We start from the raw sequence: 15,524 nt of genomic DNA, 5'->3' as shown, positions 1-15,524 counted from the left end.
AAAAGATTGCATTCAACAAAATAAATAATGATGAAAAAACTCACAGCTGTTTTATATCTTCAGGCAGTTTTTCAGTTGTTCATTACAAAGCCTGCCCACTTCCCTCGGCCCTTTCCTGGATGCTTCGAAACTCTCTCCTTGACCGCATTACCAGAGAGTTAAGAAGGCTGCGCATAGTTTCTGAAGTTCTTTAAGGTCATTCTCAAATACATCCATAGAGATGAAAATATTGTCACTGACCCATATACATAGTGAATTGCTGCCTCCACCCCTCACAATCTTCTTTTGTAGCTTTTATAGTTTGCGGAATAAACATGTGGAAAAAGCCACAAGAACAAAGGTTATTCACTAACCTAATATTTCATTAAAAAAACACAATAGAACAGAATAAAACTAGATGGTATCTAGGTAAGTTAAAAAACAACTATGTTTTTAATTTAGACAATTTTTATTTATATCAACCACTTGGTTTTCTTCTACAGCTGCATTTGATGTAGGATGTAAATATTGGCTTGGCCAAAAAGTCCATTTCGTTTTTTTCTGTAAAATGAAAGACACGTTTTTCACTTTCACTAGTAACTTTATTGATTTTTTGAGTATATCAGCTATCTTCCTCATAGTACAACGTTGATCGTGCTCAATTAATGTCTCAATTCGGTCACCATCAACTTCAACTGGTCTACCTAACCTTGGAGCATAATCCAGTGAAAAATCTCCAGCACAAAACTTTGCAAACCACTATTGACACATTCCATCAGTCACAGCACCTTCTCCACACACTGCACAAATATTTTTTTTTTGCGTTTCAGTTGTATTTTTACCTTTCTTGAAATAATAAAGTATAATATGCTGAAAATGTTGCGTATTTTCTTCCATCGTCAATATTAAAATAGCTACACAAAAATTCACCAATTTTGATAATTTTTTAAAAATGCATGCTGATATGAGGGCTGTCACAATACAATCTAAGAAAATTGTTTTGAATGAAGTTAAAGACAACTAAGCACTACTAGAGCCATCTTATGGAAAAAAACAAACAAACTTCTTGGCCAACCCAATATAATAGAAAATCCTTTCCTTCTTTCTATATCAAGTTCAATAAATGTCTATTAAGGGGTTGCTATATCCTAGGTATTAAACTAGGCTGAATAATATTTCCACTTAATAAAATTTATATTTTGGCTCACAAGTCAGGTGCAGGCAGATAATGATGATTTGTACATAATTTCATGTACAAAGTGCCATGGGATCCATGTGGAAGAAGAGACATAACTTAATATAAATTAAATCTTGAGAAGCCAGAAAGATCAGTTTGATCTGGATGAAATTAACCCTAAAGGTATATATAATGCCCGTCAACAAATATTTCTCCCTGATGTTTTTGAACATTTTTAGGATCCAAACAGAATCATTTTTCCTGGGCTCTCCATTTTAGATGAGACAGAAAAATGCTAAATATTTAATGTAGTTTCCGCCAGTGTTTTTTCCTGCCTGCTGTTTACAGTTGTCTTTTCAAAATAATGACTATTCTGAAATACAAATAAAAACTTTGCTTATATTTTTGTTATGAAGGAAAATGTTTCTTATCCTAGATAAAATCCTGAGCCTCAATTATGTTCTAGTTCAAAAACAGTAGATTAAATCAGACAGCAGCTATAAAATAAAAATATTCATAGAATTCCATCTTGTGGAAATTCAAATTGCGATATGGAAAAAAATGGAAAGATCAGATTATGGTAGAACATCTAATTTTATCATTAAAAGTTTCCTAATAAGTACAGTTTGAATTATTTATTGTACTAACGACCTTCTTTAGGGAGTCTATATATAGGCTGTGCTTAAACTCTGCCACATATATGGTATTTAGCATGTTGCTTTGCAATTCATAGGTGCTCAATCCACGTATGTAAAATGAAATGTAAAATGCTTAGGATTTCCTGACTTTTCATCAAATAATCATGTCTTTCTAAAAGGTAGGATACGATGATTTTGCCTTGAGTTTCTCAATATTGTTAGATGTCCCTGTTCCAAGAGAATTGCCGAATAATGGGGTCTAGACTAGAGCCAAGCGTTCACCTCTGGGAGAGCAATGGTGTTCTGATTTGGCCTCTCTGACCTAAGGTGATTCTTTTCAGAAAAGAAATTAAGCCACTATAAAAAAATCCTTTAAGGATATCGTCCTTTGGGGAAATCATGAAAAACATTTCTATAAAATGGGTTATTCTTTAAGTGGGCTTTTTCATTTTAGCTTCTGAGCCAGATTGAAGAAGTGGGGAGGAAAAATGCCTAAATTAAAAGAAATCATATACATGATTTTGCAGAAACTCTTGCAGACACTCTTAGTTTATTCTGGCTCTCTCTGTTTGTATATGTGTACGTACGCATGCATGTATCTATCCATCCACCTATGTAGCTATCGCAATGTCTCTATGGACAGTGGAACCTATCGATTACATAAATGAATATGTAACGTAGCCAACCAGGGCTTAAGGAAGTTAGGTAACTTGACCAAGTCATGCAAGTAGAAAGTGGCAGAGTCAAAATTCAACTTCAGTGTCTGGCTCCAGAGTCTATGCCTTTACCTGCTACTTTATACTGTCTTAAGCATCAAGGCCTGGGAGGAGAGAGAAAAGTCTATTTTCTGCTTGAATAATTTTTTTTTCTCTGTGATTTAGAGAGATTTGTCCAAGTCTGTTGATATGGGAAAGTGTGGGCAGGGTAGAAACATTTGTTATGCATCTACTATGAGCAGAACCACAGTGTTAGGTACTTTTCATATGTAATTTCATGGTATCTTCATTATGACATCAAGCTATTCAATATTATCCCAGTTTACTAACTAGAAAACTGAGGCTCAGACTTATTAAATAACTTGCCAAGAACATACAGCTACTAGGGGACTAAGCTGGGATTTCAAAGCAGGACTGAGTGCTCCCCACTATACACCATGTGCTAGAAGTCTATAGATCAAATTCCTGATCACAGGCTATGAAATACTAGCCTTATTTAATTTGAAAACCTTTCAGAAACATTAGAGTTTAAAGTTACTCAGAATCAAGATGTTTGCAGAAGAGAGAGGGAAATTTTACTTCCTGTCCCAGCCCCGTGAATGGGGATGTAACCCAGGTCTTGCTTCCTACCTTGACAGATACTGTCCTGAAGTGAGATTTGTAGTCTCCACATCCATGCAGTTCATTGTGCTGGGAATGAGGGCAAGTTCTGGCTGGATCATGGTGGCTGTGGCCACCGCTCTTGCGACCAGTTCCATGGCATCTTGCACATAGTACTCAAAGACTGACTGTGTTGTTTTCCCATGAGCAATGAGCCCCAAGGGAAGACCTTCTGTCCTCAACTCCTCGACGTTCTGTGAATCCCCCAGCACCCAACGAAGCTCAGGGGGCATTACCCCAAACTGGGTGGTAATTTCAAAAATCCGCCGGATACTCTCCATGTCGCAGCCAAACATCACCATCGTGGGCGTGCTGTTCTTAATGCTCTCAAGCTGGACCTGCAGGAAGCTCAAGAGGTCCTCGGTGGAGGAGAGGTTGGCGGTGATGTTGATGATAGACCCGAGGAGAAACTTGGAATTATTCTGGGTAAGGAGGAGGAAGTCGGTGATGTTCCAGTCTTCCTGGCACAGCAACAAGCTAAAATTGTACCAGTTGTTCATGGTCAGGATTGAGACAGTGACATCAGCATCAGAACTTAATGAATTTTCTAAACTCAGCTGTAGGTGAAGGGGATTCTGTATTTAAAGATATGAAAAAGAACAGTTAGAAAGCATTGGCCAAAGATTATAACATAGGGTACACTTTTGCTTTCCTATTAGGCTTAATCCTTTATTTTTTCTGTAATATTCAAATGCATACCTGGGATAAAATTCCCATAATTTGAAAAGCTATGTTTTCTGTCTAATGGAATTATTGATTCTTTACAGCTGATTTCCTTATAATTTTTGCTAAGAGTATCAGACAGCAGATGGTTCTTGGTGTAAATGTTGGGGTAACACAACCATACATACACTTTGTCTTAAATTTTTGTCAGGCTCATCTGCCTTTCCTTCCTTTTTATTTCCTCCTTTGCCTTAACCCTCTTCCAGAAGCAAAGAGCAATGGAAGGCAAACTCCATATCCAGCTGGCAGGAACAAATATTCTCAACCATTTTCTTGGCTTCAGCTCCCTATTCTGTTGACAGTTTTCATTCTAAAACATAAATATGACCACATCAGTCTTCTGCACTGTACCCTCTGAATCACCCATTGGGCACATTTCAAAACCAACAGTGTGGCTTAGGAGGCCATTCCTAGTCTTTAACCTGCAATGCTCCAGCTATGCACCCAAAGACAAGTCATGGTGGACAATTTATTTCTCCTGTGTCAGAGCGAGCATTTTCATGCCTACACAAATTTGATAAGTTGATCTCGTCACCCGGGAATGCATTTGTCTATATTCAATGTCATCTTTCAAAAACTCAGCTTTTCAACACAGATTTCCAGAAACTAGTTTAAGTAGCCTTTACAACTATTTCTGTTGCTGCTGCTATCTTTTTTTTACTCCCAGTATTTTCGCCCTGCTGATTTCCTGCAGTGGTGAACTGGGTTTTGTTTGTTCTCTGACTCCTGACCAAGCAGACTTTATCATCTCATGTCTGCGTCATGGGGTCATGTTCATCCCTTTATTACACAACTCTTCACACCCCAGTGTAGCTGTTTGGTTAATGTGTTTATCTCCCAGACTAGACTGGAAGCACTTTAGGACAAAAACCGTTTCTCAACCATTTCCCGTAGCACAGTTCTTAGTTAAACTAACAGAGAGTATTTGTCAAACAGGATTGTTTTTTCCTTTACTTCGAGTCCTGGGCTATGATCATAATCTCTTCACTTAAAGACTGAGAAGTCCATTCCTAGCAGAACTTCAAGACCCGATTTTGGCCCCATTTGGAACAAGGCCCATCATACACTGCCACAGAGGGATTCATTCAATAGTATCTGAAGAGCAAGTTCTAATAGAGACAGGGATGAAAATGTTCTTTTCTTGCTAAATGGGGAAGTGAAATTAGCTAGTCACAGTGAGCATTTAGCACAAGACAGAGAAACCAATGCATTTGGCATGAGAGTGACATGAGAGTAAAAACGAAGACCCCTCCCCACTGCCATGGGTAATAATTAATGTGTACAGTCACAGTCATCTCTATAAATAATTCTAATAAGCAAATCTAGATGTCACAGTTAATCTTTTCACAGACTCAAGAACCCAATTCTTCAAACAAATATTTATTCAATATTTAGAAATATCTAGTGATAAAGCAGCCTCACATGTAGCATCTCCTAATTTTTTCCTGTGTAATGATAAAGGCACACACACACAAAGATGTGAAAACTTAGAACACTAAAACTCAGCCTAAAAAGTGTTTCAGATTCTGAGATAAACATTAAAGAAGACCCATCAAATCAAATTAAGAAGCAAAATCTAAGTCTTACATACAATTTGCTATTTACAAAGGGCAAACTCAAGGCTTGACAGAAGGTATTATTTAAACATAATAATTTTCACATTGTTTTCCTCCTAAGTCAGAGAGCCAATAAAACAACAACCTAAGAATCAGGAAGTCTGTCTCAACCATGCAATAGGGTAAAACTGCCTCATAAGTGCATTCAATTTATATAAATTAAGCAGGCTCAGCAGAAGGAGGTAGGGGGAAAGAAAATATGAAGCTAAATATACTGATAATTCTCATTTTCCTACACGAGTGTACTCTTTATTATGTATGGCATATTATATATTTATGTATTGTAATATATAAATATTATTATACATAAAACCATATAAGCCAAACTAAATAAATATTATTAGGGATTTGTCAAATCCTACAAATTTCCTACACTTTGAATTCCACAGACAGAAAAGTCAGGCAAGATGGTAAGAAAATTTGGAAAAAAAATGATAGAGAGGCCTTGCAATTTTTATAAAACGTTAATAATTAAAACAGGGAAGTAGTAACAAAAGGATTAACAGAGAAATAACTAGAACAGATGTTAATGTACAAGCATAAAGAAGTATATTGACTTAATATACTATATTAATATGTTACAGGTGGAAAATTACAAAGGAGTATCAGAGCTGAGAGAATAGATTATTTGGAAAAATAATATCATTTATTTATTTATTTTAAATTATATTTTATTTTTCAATTACAGTTAACATACAACATTATACTACTTTTAGGTGTATACTCCATGATTAGACACTGTATAACTTGCTAGGTAATCATCCTGATAAATCTTGTACCCATTTGACACCATACATAGTTATTAGAATATTATCTACTATATTCACTACTATATTCTCTTAATCCCTCCGCCTTTTTCACCCAACTCCACAACCCTCTTGCCCTCCAATAGCCATCAAAATGTTCTCTGTATCTATGAGTCTGTTTTTGTTCTACTTGTTTATTTGTTTTTTTAAGATTCAATTGTTTATAGATATGTATCTATTGCCATTTTATCATCCATATTTTTTATCTTTCTTTTCTTCTTAAAGAAGACCCATTGTTTCATGTAATACTGGCTTGATGGTGATGAACTTTTTTAGCTTTTTCTTGCCTGGGAAGTTCTTTATTTGTCCTTCAATTTTAAATGTTAGCTCTCCTGGGTAGAATAACCTTGGTTGTAGGTCCTTGCTTTTCATTACATTGAATGTTTCTTGCCAGTCTCTTCTGGCTGCAAAATTTCTGTCGAGAAATCAGCTGACAGTCTTCTGGGAGCTCCCTTGTAGATAACCAACTGCTTTTCTCTTGCTGCTTTTAAGATCCTCTCCTTGTCTTTAAACTTTTACATTTTAATTGTGATGTGTCTTGGTGTCAGCCTCTTTGGGTTCATCTTGTTTGGGACTCTTTGTGCTTCTTGAACTTGTATGTCTACTTCCTTTACTACGGTTTGAAAATTTTCTATCATTATTTTATTCCCATAGGTTTTCAATTTCTTGAACTTTCTTTTTTCCTTCTGGTACCCCCATGATGCAAATATTGGTATGCTTGAAATTATCCCAGAGACTCCTTACACTACCCTCATTTTTGGGGATCTTTTTTTCTTTTTACTGTTCTGATTAGGTGTTTTTGCTTCCTTATATTTCAAATGGTTATTTTCATCCTTGGCTTTATCTACTCTACTGTTGATTCCCTGTAAATTATTCTTCATTTCAGTTAGTGTATCCTTCATTTACGGTTGGTTCATTTTTTATGGTTTCCATGTCCTTTTTTTTTATGCTGTTGAAGTTCTAAGTTCATTGAGCATCCTTATAACCACTGTTTTGAACTCTGCCTCTAGTAGACTGCTTGTCTTAATTTTATTTAGTTCTTTTTTCTGGAATCTTATTCTGTTCTTTCATTTGGGACATATTTCTTTACGTCTTCATTTTGGCAATCTCCCTGTGTTTGTTTCTATGTATTATATAGAGCTGCTACATCTCGTGGTCTTGGTAGAGTGGCCTAACATAGTAGATGTCCTGTAGAATCCAGTGGCACAGTCCATTTGTTCACCCAAGCTGGGCACTCCAGATGCAATACTGTTGTGGGCTGTGTACACCCACCCGCTATAGTTGAGCCTTAATTGCTGTTGGCATGTCAATGAGAGGAATTTACCCCCAGGCTAAGTGGCTGCAAGGACTGGCTGAAACCACTATGGGGGATCAGCTGTGGAGGGGCCCACCCAATGGAGCAGCACTTATTTCAGCAGGGCTCTGGTGCCTGCTGAGTCCACCCCTTGAATGTGTTGCTTGTGGAGGTGGTTGGGTGGTGCTTCAATGTGGTCTGAAGCTGTCCACCAGATGTGCTGGCTCTGGGGCCCCCAGGAGATGCAGGGCAAGGTCAGCCACTGCCTGTGTTTTGCCCAGGCCACTTAGGATGAGCTACAGAGTTATCCCCAGATGGCTGCTACTTGTGCTGGGCTTGGAGACACCCAGGAAAGGGCAAGCTGAGAACCAAGCTGCCACTAGTGCTGGGCCTAGGGCCACTTAGCAAGAGGTATGGGGCATGCCTAAGCTAGATACTGCTTGTTTAAGAGATTTTAGGGAAGTCTGAAGCACAAACCAAGATAGGCCATTTATATGGAAAAGCCACTGGAAGCAGCTTGGGTGGGCCCACAAGTTGGTGGGGCAAGCAAACATTTTGTGAGCTAGTTGACAGAAACTCAGATGTGGCACCCACTTGCTGGCTCTGTGGGAGGATGCCTCAGAAGAGGAACAATGACCTCTGCCAACACTTCTGTCTGGGAGAAAGCTGCCCCTCCAGCTCTCACTGTGACATCAGACACTTCGGTTCCTCCCTGTATGTCCCTGGTGCCTTTTGGGCTGCTGCCCAAGTGCTGGGACTCAGAGGGAGTGAGTCTGAGTAAGTCCATTCCCAGGTCCATTGAGAGGAACTACCTGGGATTCCAGAAGCTCTCTGTCTCTCTCAGTCACATTCCCTGCTGGTTTTTATGGCCAGAAGTTATGGAGGCTTCTCTTCCTGGCACTGGAACTCTGGGCTTGAGGGCCTGGTGTGGGGCTGGGACCCCTTGCTCTGCTCCTCAGGGGGCACCTCTGTAGCTGAGATATCCCTCTGATTTTTACCTGTGGGACTTTGTAAAAATTGGAAAATACCAATGACCCTTTGATCCTATCCTTGGTTTTTCTATTGTCAGCAGGACCCGCTATAAACAGTGAAGGATGCATTTCTGAACTCCACTCCAGATATTTGAAAGTAGAAATACATATTGTAATAAGTAGACAAATAGACACAATATAATTATAAATTATGGAAATTAATGTAAATGTAATAGGATGTGGCAAAACTGGGAAATGGGGAAGAATGCTCCAGGAAAAGTTCAGTAAGTATGATTAGTAGGGGTAGGTAGATGCAAGTGTTTGCTCTATACAGACATTCTCTAACTGGGACTTAAAAAAAATAAAGAATGTATATAAAAATGGTTATTCACTATATATAGGTAAACACATAATGCTTTATAAAAAACATACATATTTAACTAAAAATATGGTCTCATTTTGGCTACCCGTTCTTCTTCGAGTAGGTATACTATCTTTCTAGTCCCAGATAATGGTTGGAGCCACCACCTACTTCTACAGTTTTTCTGTTTGGTTCTGCATTGTCCTCTTTCATAGTGTCTATAATGTTCTCAAGTCCTAAGCTGTCTTTGCTAGTGGTAAGGTAATCAAACTGAATTTTTCTCTCCTCTTCTGGGAGGCAGTGAAGCAGAAATGGTTAGGGCTTAGTAGTTAAGACAACATATGCTTGAATTCTGGCTCCCTCATTTAGGGGCCATGTGGCTTTCTACAAGTCATGTAGTATTTCAGAGTCATAAATTCTTCATCTCCAAAATGAGGTAAATACTACCTCCTAGCTCACAGATTCACTTTGAGAATTAAACGTGAGAAGGAGGTAACACACGGGAAGCGCCTGATGCGCACAGTGAGTGTCGGTGAGCGATGGCTGGTACAATCTGCTTGAGTTCAGTCATTGCATTGGAAGTGCTTGCTAAAGTGACTGACTGCAGTACAACTTTTTTCTCTGTGATTGCTTTTTCCTTTCTCTTGTCTCTTTTCAAACAATCGTCCCTGAAATAGGTGTCTTTTACAAATAGCAATTACATGAAACAGCCACTCAATCTCAGGTTGGGGGAAGCCATTTATTTGGGAGATAATACGTTCACAGCAGAGTACCCACCCACCTGCCCCCATCCCCACAAAGCCTCTTTCTTCAGTGACTAGTTCTAGTATCACTTTACGAGTTAAGGAATTTTTGGTGCCAACTCCTGGAGATCCCCCATCAATCTTTGTTCTCCCTGAGAGCACAGATTAAGCTATTTTCTGGATCAGTAAAAGTTTCAAAAACAGGATTGGCTGCAGCGACGAGCTTGCCAGAGTGCTTTGAGATATTCCCTTGGCAGAAGAAAAGAGAGGTAATGGAACCAGGTTTGTGTAAAGAGTGGAGGAAAGATGAAATTCTCTCAGCTCTTTCCTGGCAAGCAAACCCATTTAGTTGTGCCTTCTAGGCCAAAGCTCAGAAAGTTCAAGTGAGCAAAATATTTACACTCCTTTGGAACAGGAACAAAATCCCCTTCCTTTCGTAAGTCTGCTGGTTATTAAAGGTGTCTGAGGGGCTCAGAGCCCACTTTCTATGCCACTATCGCTTCTGCTCAGCCAAAGAGGCTGCAGGTTTTCTGTTCCTCATTATCTCACTTCATTTGACCTGTATGGTATAGAAGTAGTTTTTGCTGAAAATTAAAGCTTATTCCTTTAGAAGCCCAGGCTTTTAAGTAAATTAACTGTTTTCTCAGTTGCATTAAGGATTCAGGCAAACATAATGCACAGGCCTTGCCCAGATATTGTAATCTAATAATACAAATTAAAAGCTAATAATAGCTATCAATGCCCCTAGTGGTCTATGCAGATTTCTTTATTTTATTCTCACAATGGCCTCATGAGGTGATTACAATGATCAGCCTTCTTTTTAACAGATGACCGAAATGAGGCTCAGAAGGAGTGAGTGATTTTCCTATGGTTGCACAGTTACTAAGAAAGGGGGCCTGGGTCCCAAACCCACATTTGTAGGACTTGAAAGCCTGTGTTTTTGGCCAGTAGTCTGTACTGCTCCCTCCAAGTGATATGAGCAACGTGTGAAGGAGAACCTTGCCATGTGTACATTTAATATTTATAGTTCCAGTTATTTGCAAGTTATTTGTAATCTTAAAGGACCATGGAATCAAGTCACTTTTAGGATGTGTCCTGGCACGGGTTAGAATGACATGCCCCATGTGGCTGGCACATGGGAGCCAGCGAGGGGGCCCAGCCTGCTGCCCAGTGTGCACGTGGCTTCCCACCCTTTTTCTTCATTCCTCCTCCCATTTACAGCAACTTTTGGGAAAGCATAAGACTTGCATTTCTTCATTAACAGTAATTTAATTTAACAAAGAGATTCAGTTGTACAATTAATGCCATCCATTTTGTGTTTGGCAGAATAAGAAAGTTTGGGAAAATGCATTTCAATTTTTCACTTAGATGCTACTGAATTTCATGGTCAAAGCTATCCATAATGGTGTTTGACCAATATGTTTGGGTTGTCAACAAAGATCGTAGGACATATCCCTCAGGATTTTCAGTGATACACGTATAAAACAATACACAACAGAGTAATAAAATGCAAGGAATGCTTTAGAAGGCAGCATGGTGGATGCACGGCGCAGCTGGCATAAAATTGCCAACCGTGCTGCTATTTCACTGTAGCAACATCGGGAAGGCTGGTCCCACCTCCTGGAATACAGCAGGCAGTGGGGGACCAGTCCAGTCCTAGGAGGAAGTATTGGCATATCTAACACTGTCTTAAAAAAAAAGGCTGATTTACTTATCAAAAAAAACATATGTTGAAAGCGTATTATCAGCCAGGCCATGGATACCGAGATGCATGTCTTCAGGCAGAAGAAACAGCAGAAGCAGGCATGTGGTCCCTTTTGAACCAACTCAGTCCTTCTCCCCAGGCTGATTTCCAAAAACAGAAGTCAAATGGCATGGCAGGTCAGTTTGTGAAAATCACTCAAACTTCCTGCACTGTGCTTTTGATCTGCATCTTTCCCATTCTAGTCCCATTTAATAATTAATACTCAACTGGTTCATCTGTATTCCATCCCACTTCTGCCTTTTGTTCTGCTCATACCTACTCTTGGTGACTCTTGGCAACCTCGAAAGCCTTCCTCCAACACAGGAAAGGGTGAAGCAGAGTCAGAGAGGCATTGGCAATGTGGGCACCTGACATCAGGAAAGACTATCAGGCAGCAATACCATCCAAAACACTGGTCTGGGGTTCAGAGGGTCACTGCAAATCCCAGGAAAGCCCAGAGGAGGGGACGTGGTGATGCTATGTGGGCTCGGATCTGTGTTTGAACTGTGGTTCTGCTGTTTTCCAGTTGTGTGTGACAGGCTCTGCGAAAACCATTTAGCTTCATGGATCTTAATTTCCTCTCCTGAGCAATGAAAATGATGCCAGCTGCCTTGCAAGGTTTGTGAGGATTAAATAACAAAATGCATATAAAGCATCAGCACATAGCAGTGGTAGCTAATAATGATGATGACGATGATAATGATGATGATGATATTAGGAATGTTACACTAAGAGAATTGAAGTGTAAGGGCTAGACTGGTACATTTAATTTATTTAACAAACTGTTTGAATTCTTATTTTGACCACCTATTTTGTGCCAGGCATTGGATACTGACTACTGAGGCCACAGTAGTGAATAAGACCAATAAGGTCTTTTCTTTCGTGGAGTTTAAAATCTAGAGGGTATTATTGTCAGCACCAGAACACATATTGGGGAAATAGTTTAGGAATAAGGCAGTGGACTATAACCGGGCCTGAAGGGCCTGAAATTTTAGCCAGACTAAAAGACATGGTGGTTTGGTTTTTTTAATTTTAGATTATGAGGCAAATATTTTTATAGCATTCTTGCCTACATTTTGGACAAGCACCGGGTACTGGGGCAAGACCAAGTCTGCAGGTGAAGGTCAAGGGACCATGGATGATTGGGAAAGGAAGCTTCATCACAGGCTGACATGTAGTAAGTACCTAGTAAATATTAGTTGTTTATTATTATTATTATTATTATTATTATTATTGGTGTTAGTAATATTACCACACTACTGTGAGCTGGCGTAATGATCCTTCCCCTATGACCCACAGCATTCTGATGTCATCACCAACCACAGCGCCTGGATGCAGGACCGTGATGTGCTCAGGGACATGGAGCCAGCTGGTTCCACGTAGAACCAAGGGGAGCTGGGATTCTGGTGACACTGAAGCTCTTGAGCCTCTTTCAAAAGTGCGTTTTCTCTCTTTCTTGTCATGGTATCAGGCTCTCTGCTATCCCTTTTTTATTGTGCCACTGTGCCTATTTTTATCAACTCCTATTAATATACTTTAAACTGGAAAAAGAATATGACCCTCATGTCACAATTTTATCTACTACAAGAGTAAAACACATCAAAACCACCCTGTAAGCAAATGAGTCAGCTTTAGCAGTACTGAGGACGCTCTGGACTGGATTTGACATCAGGACTGTTCGGGGAAACTTGACTTCTACTTATTTATCTGTGACAGGAGAATAGTAATTAATAATCAACCAATGACTTCAGGGCAATGTGGGGACCACACGATGTTATACATGTGACATGTATACGTTTAAACACAGTTCAACTAATGGTGATGCAATATGGCTTTTATATTAATTTCAAAATTGTAAAATCAGTTTAATTGCATAATGGCTTATTATTTCATTAGGAAATTTAAAAAATTTCATTGACTCCTTTTAATAAATTTACCAGTTCATTGTTTGATACTTGCCACTGACCAGTTCAACACCAGAAATAGTATTATGTGGTCATCCTGGCAGCATACGTACAGAAATACTATTAGCGCGCCATGAAACAGTATCTCAGCTCATTTCCGTATCAGCACCTTATTCTAAAACTTGTGATCTACTAATTATGACTATGCTTTGCTGCCATGACATTTATTTCACTCGCATTACTAGGTGCACATTAACATAATTAATTCTTTGTACCTTTCAAATCCTGGTTCAAAGCGAGAAAGCACTGGAAATGTTCATTTTTGTTCTTAAAGTCTCTGGTCACAGAGGCAGCACTTCTTCATGAATTAGTGATCAAACTTAAAGGCTCTGTAAGCAGTTCTTGTGATACCCGGTCTAGGACAATGAATTCTGAATGCACAGGTCTGTGTTCTTCCGGGCTGGTCTATGTGAACATTATCACTGACTAGGAAATAAAAAGGACCTAGTTGGCTAGTTTTCAAATTTAAGATTTGGATTGAATCTAGCCCTGTTGTGAACTTACTTGTCAAACCTTTGCCCATATCCATTCAATAATCGAATAATAATCAAATGGGACAGAAATACTAAGTTTGAATGATTCACCAAAAGCCAATTGGTGCACTTATGGATTTTAGTATTTGGTCTGAAAGGGACCTGAAAGCTCACCTAACCCAAATTCCTGTACAGTTCATGGAATGCCATGAATTAGGGGGTGAGTAAAAGGCATTTCTCCTTCTATTAGACAGGTTAATAATTTGCTTAATTGAGGTGGCCTGTCTTCACATGATCTTTAGTGAATATGACTAAATTTTAATATTTATGAATACCTACTTGTGTTTAATGTTATTCCTGAATTTTAAAGGAAAGATTCAGGCTCTGCCCAGTTTGTACACTCTACTATCTCTCTGTCGCCCTTAAGCCACAAGGAATTGCCTTTATGAGAGAGGTGTATAAAGAGCGCACTAATTTATGAATTCATTAATTTTTCTTCTCTTCTGTGACAAGCATATACAATCACATCCTGTCCTGAGAACACTGTAACACTAATTACTAATATTTTAGGTAAAAATGATCTAATCAAACCAGATGAGTTTTCTGGGTTCCTGTCTGATTTAATGTATGAACCCTGGAATGATCTCTGTCTGGAATTATTTACTGTTCATATAAATTCATTCTGTTAGCATTATATGGCCTCTCTTGGCATTATTTTCTTTGAAACTCTTGCATTTCACACCAAAAGCATTTAGGCTTTAAGATGGGAAGAACCTCCCGTGATCACCATTATGTTTTCTAAGTCTTTATTATTTCCAGAAAGAGAAAAATAGAATTGATACCCCAGCTGTTATAACATAAGCCAGCATCCCAAAATACTAAATTCCCTATGGATAACTTTCTCTCTCATTTTTGTCTGTGCCCTGGATGATCCTGGAGAGTTCCACACCCTATCTCTTGCATCCCTTTCCAGGTTATGCGGGATCCATCAGAGCAGACCGCTACATCTCTGTGTATCCCAGCCCTCATGCTGATCTCCTTTGATATAGGACAGCGGTGTCATCTTGCCCGGATTATTCAATTGTCTAAGTACATCTTAGTTTTCTTTTTATCTTGGAAGCCATTCCAAGACATGAGGAAATACAGAGTAGGTCATTTTCCCTCTACCCCCTTCTTTACATCACGAACTCCCAGTCATCTTTCCGGGCCCTGCTCAGGATTCTCTTCTCCAGGTCGACATTGCTCACTTGCCTCACCCTCAAGTTCTATTACTTGCCTTGCTTTGAACTGCGGCTCCACCACTCTCCATAGATCTCCCAGTCATTTATACACGGCACAGTCAACATGGGTTTGCTCCTCTCTCTCCTTCCTGGACTGTATGGGGCTGGACATGTTTGTCTTTTATACTAAAATTCTATATAACAGTACCCTGAAAATAGGAGACTCCCAGTGAAGATTTGTGGGTTGAATGAATAAATGGTTTTGTATAGTTTAGATGTAGACAGAGAAGCCTGACCTTCAGCTGAGATGTGTGTCTATTTTGTATGAACCATTTTCCTTCATATTTCACTAGCACAGTTTCTCTCCAGAGGCAAGAGTAATTATTATCTGCATTCCCATAAAACCATATCCTCCTAAGAAGACACGGATCTTCTCCGA

At 39.1% G+C, this 15,524-nt stretch overlaps 1 protein-coding gene across 2 annotated transcripts in view; it reads right to left on the bottom strand.

Moving 5' to 3' along the window:
- The window catches only part of GRIN3A (glutamate ionotropic receptor NMDA type subunit 3A), a 147,528-nt gene that overhangs the window by 98,015 nt on the left and 33,989 nt on the right, over positions 1–15,524 (bottom strand). For both annotated transcript variants that reach the window (XM_024560131.3, XM_045195259.2), the window contains one exon: positions 3,141–3,745. In XM_024560131.3, the coding sequence (XP_024415899.2) occupies positions 3,141–3,745 (605 nt within the window). The remainder of the gene's footprint in view (positions 1–3,140; positions 3,746–15,524) is intronic.

This window comes from Desmodus rotundus, chromosome 1, assembly GCF_022682495.2.
Source record: "Desmodus rotundus isolate HL8 chromosome 1, HLdesRot8A.1, whole genome shotgun sequence".
Classification (NCBI taxonomy): domain Eukaryota; kingdom Metazoa; phylum Chordata; class Mammalia; order Chiroptera; family Phyllostomidae; genus Desmodus; species Desmodus rotundus.
This window is presented reverse-complemented; position numbering and strand designations above follow the sequence as displayed.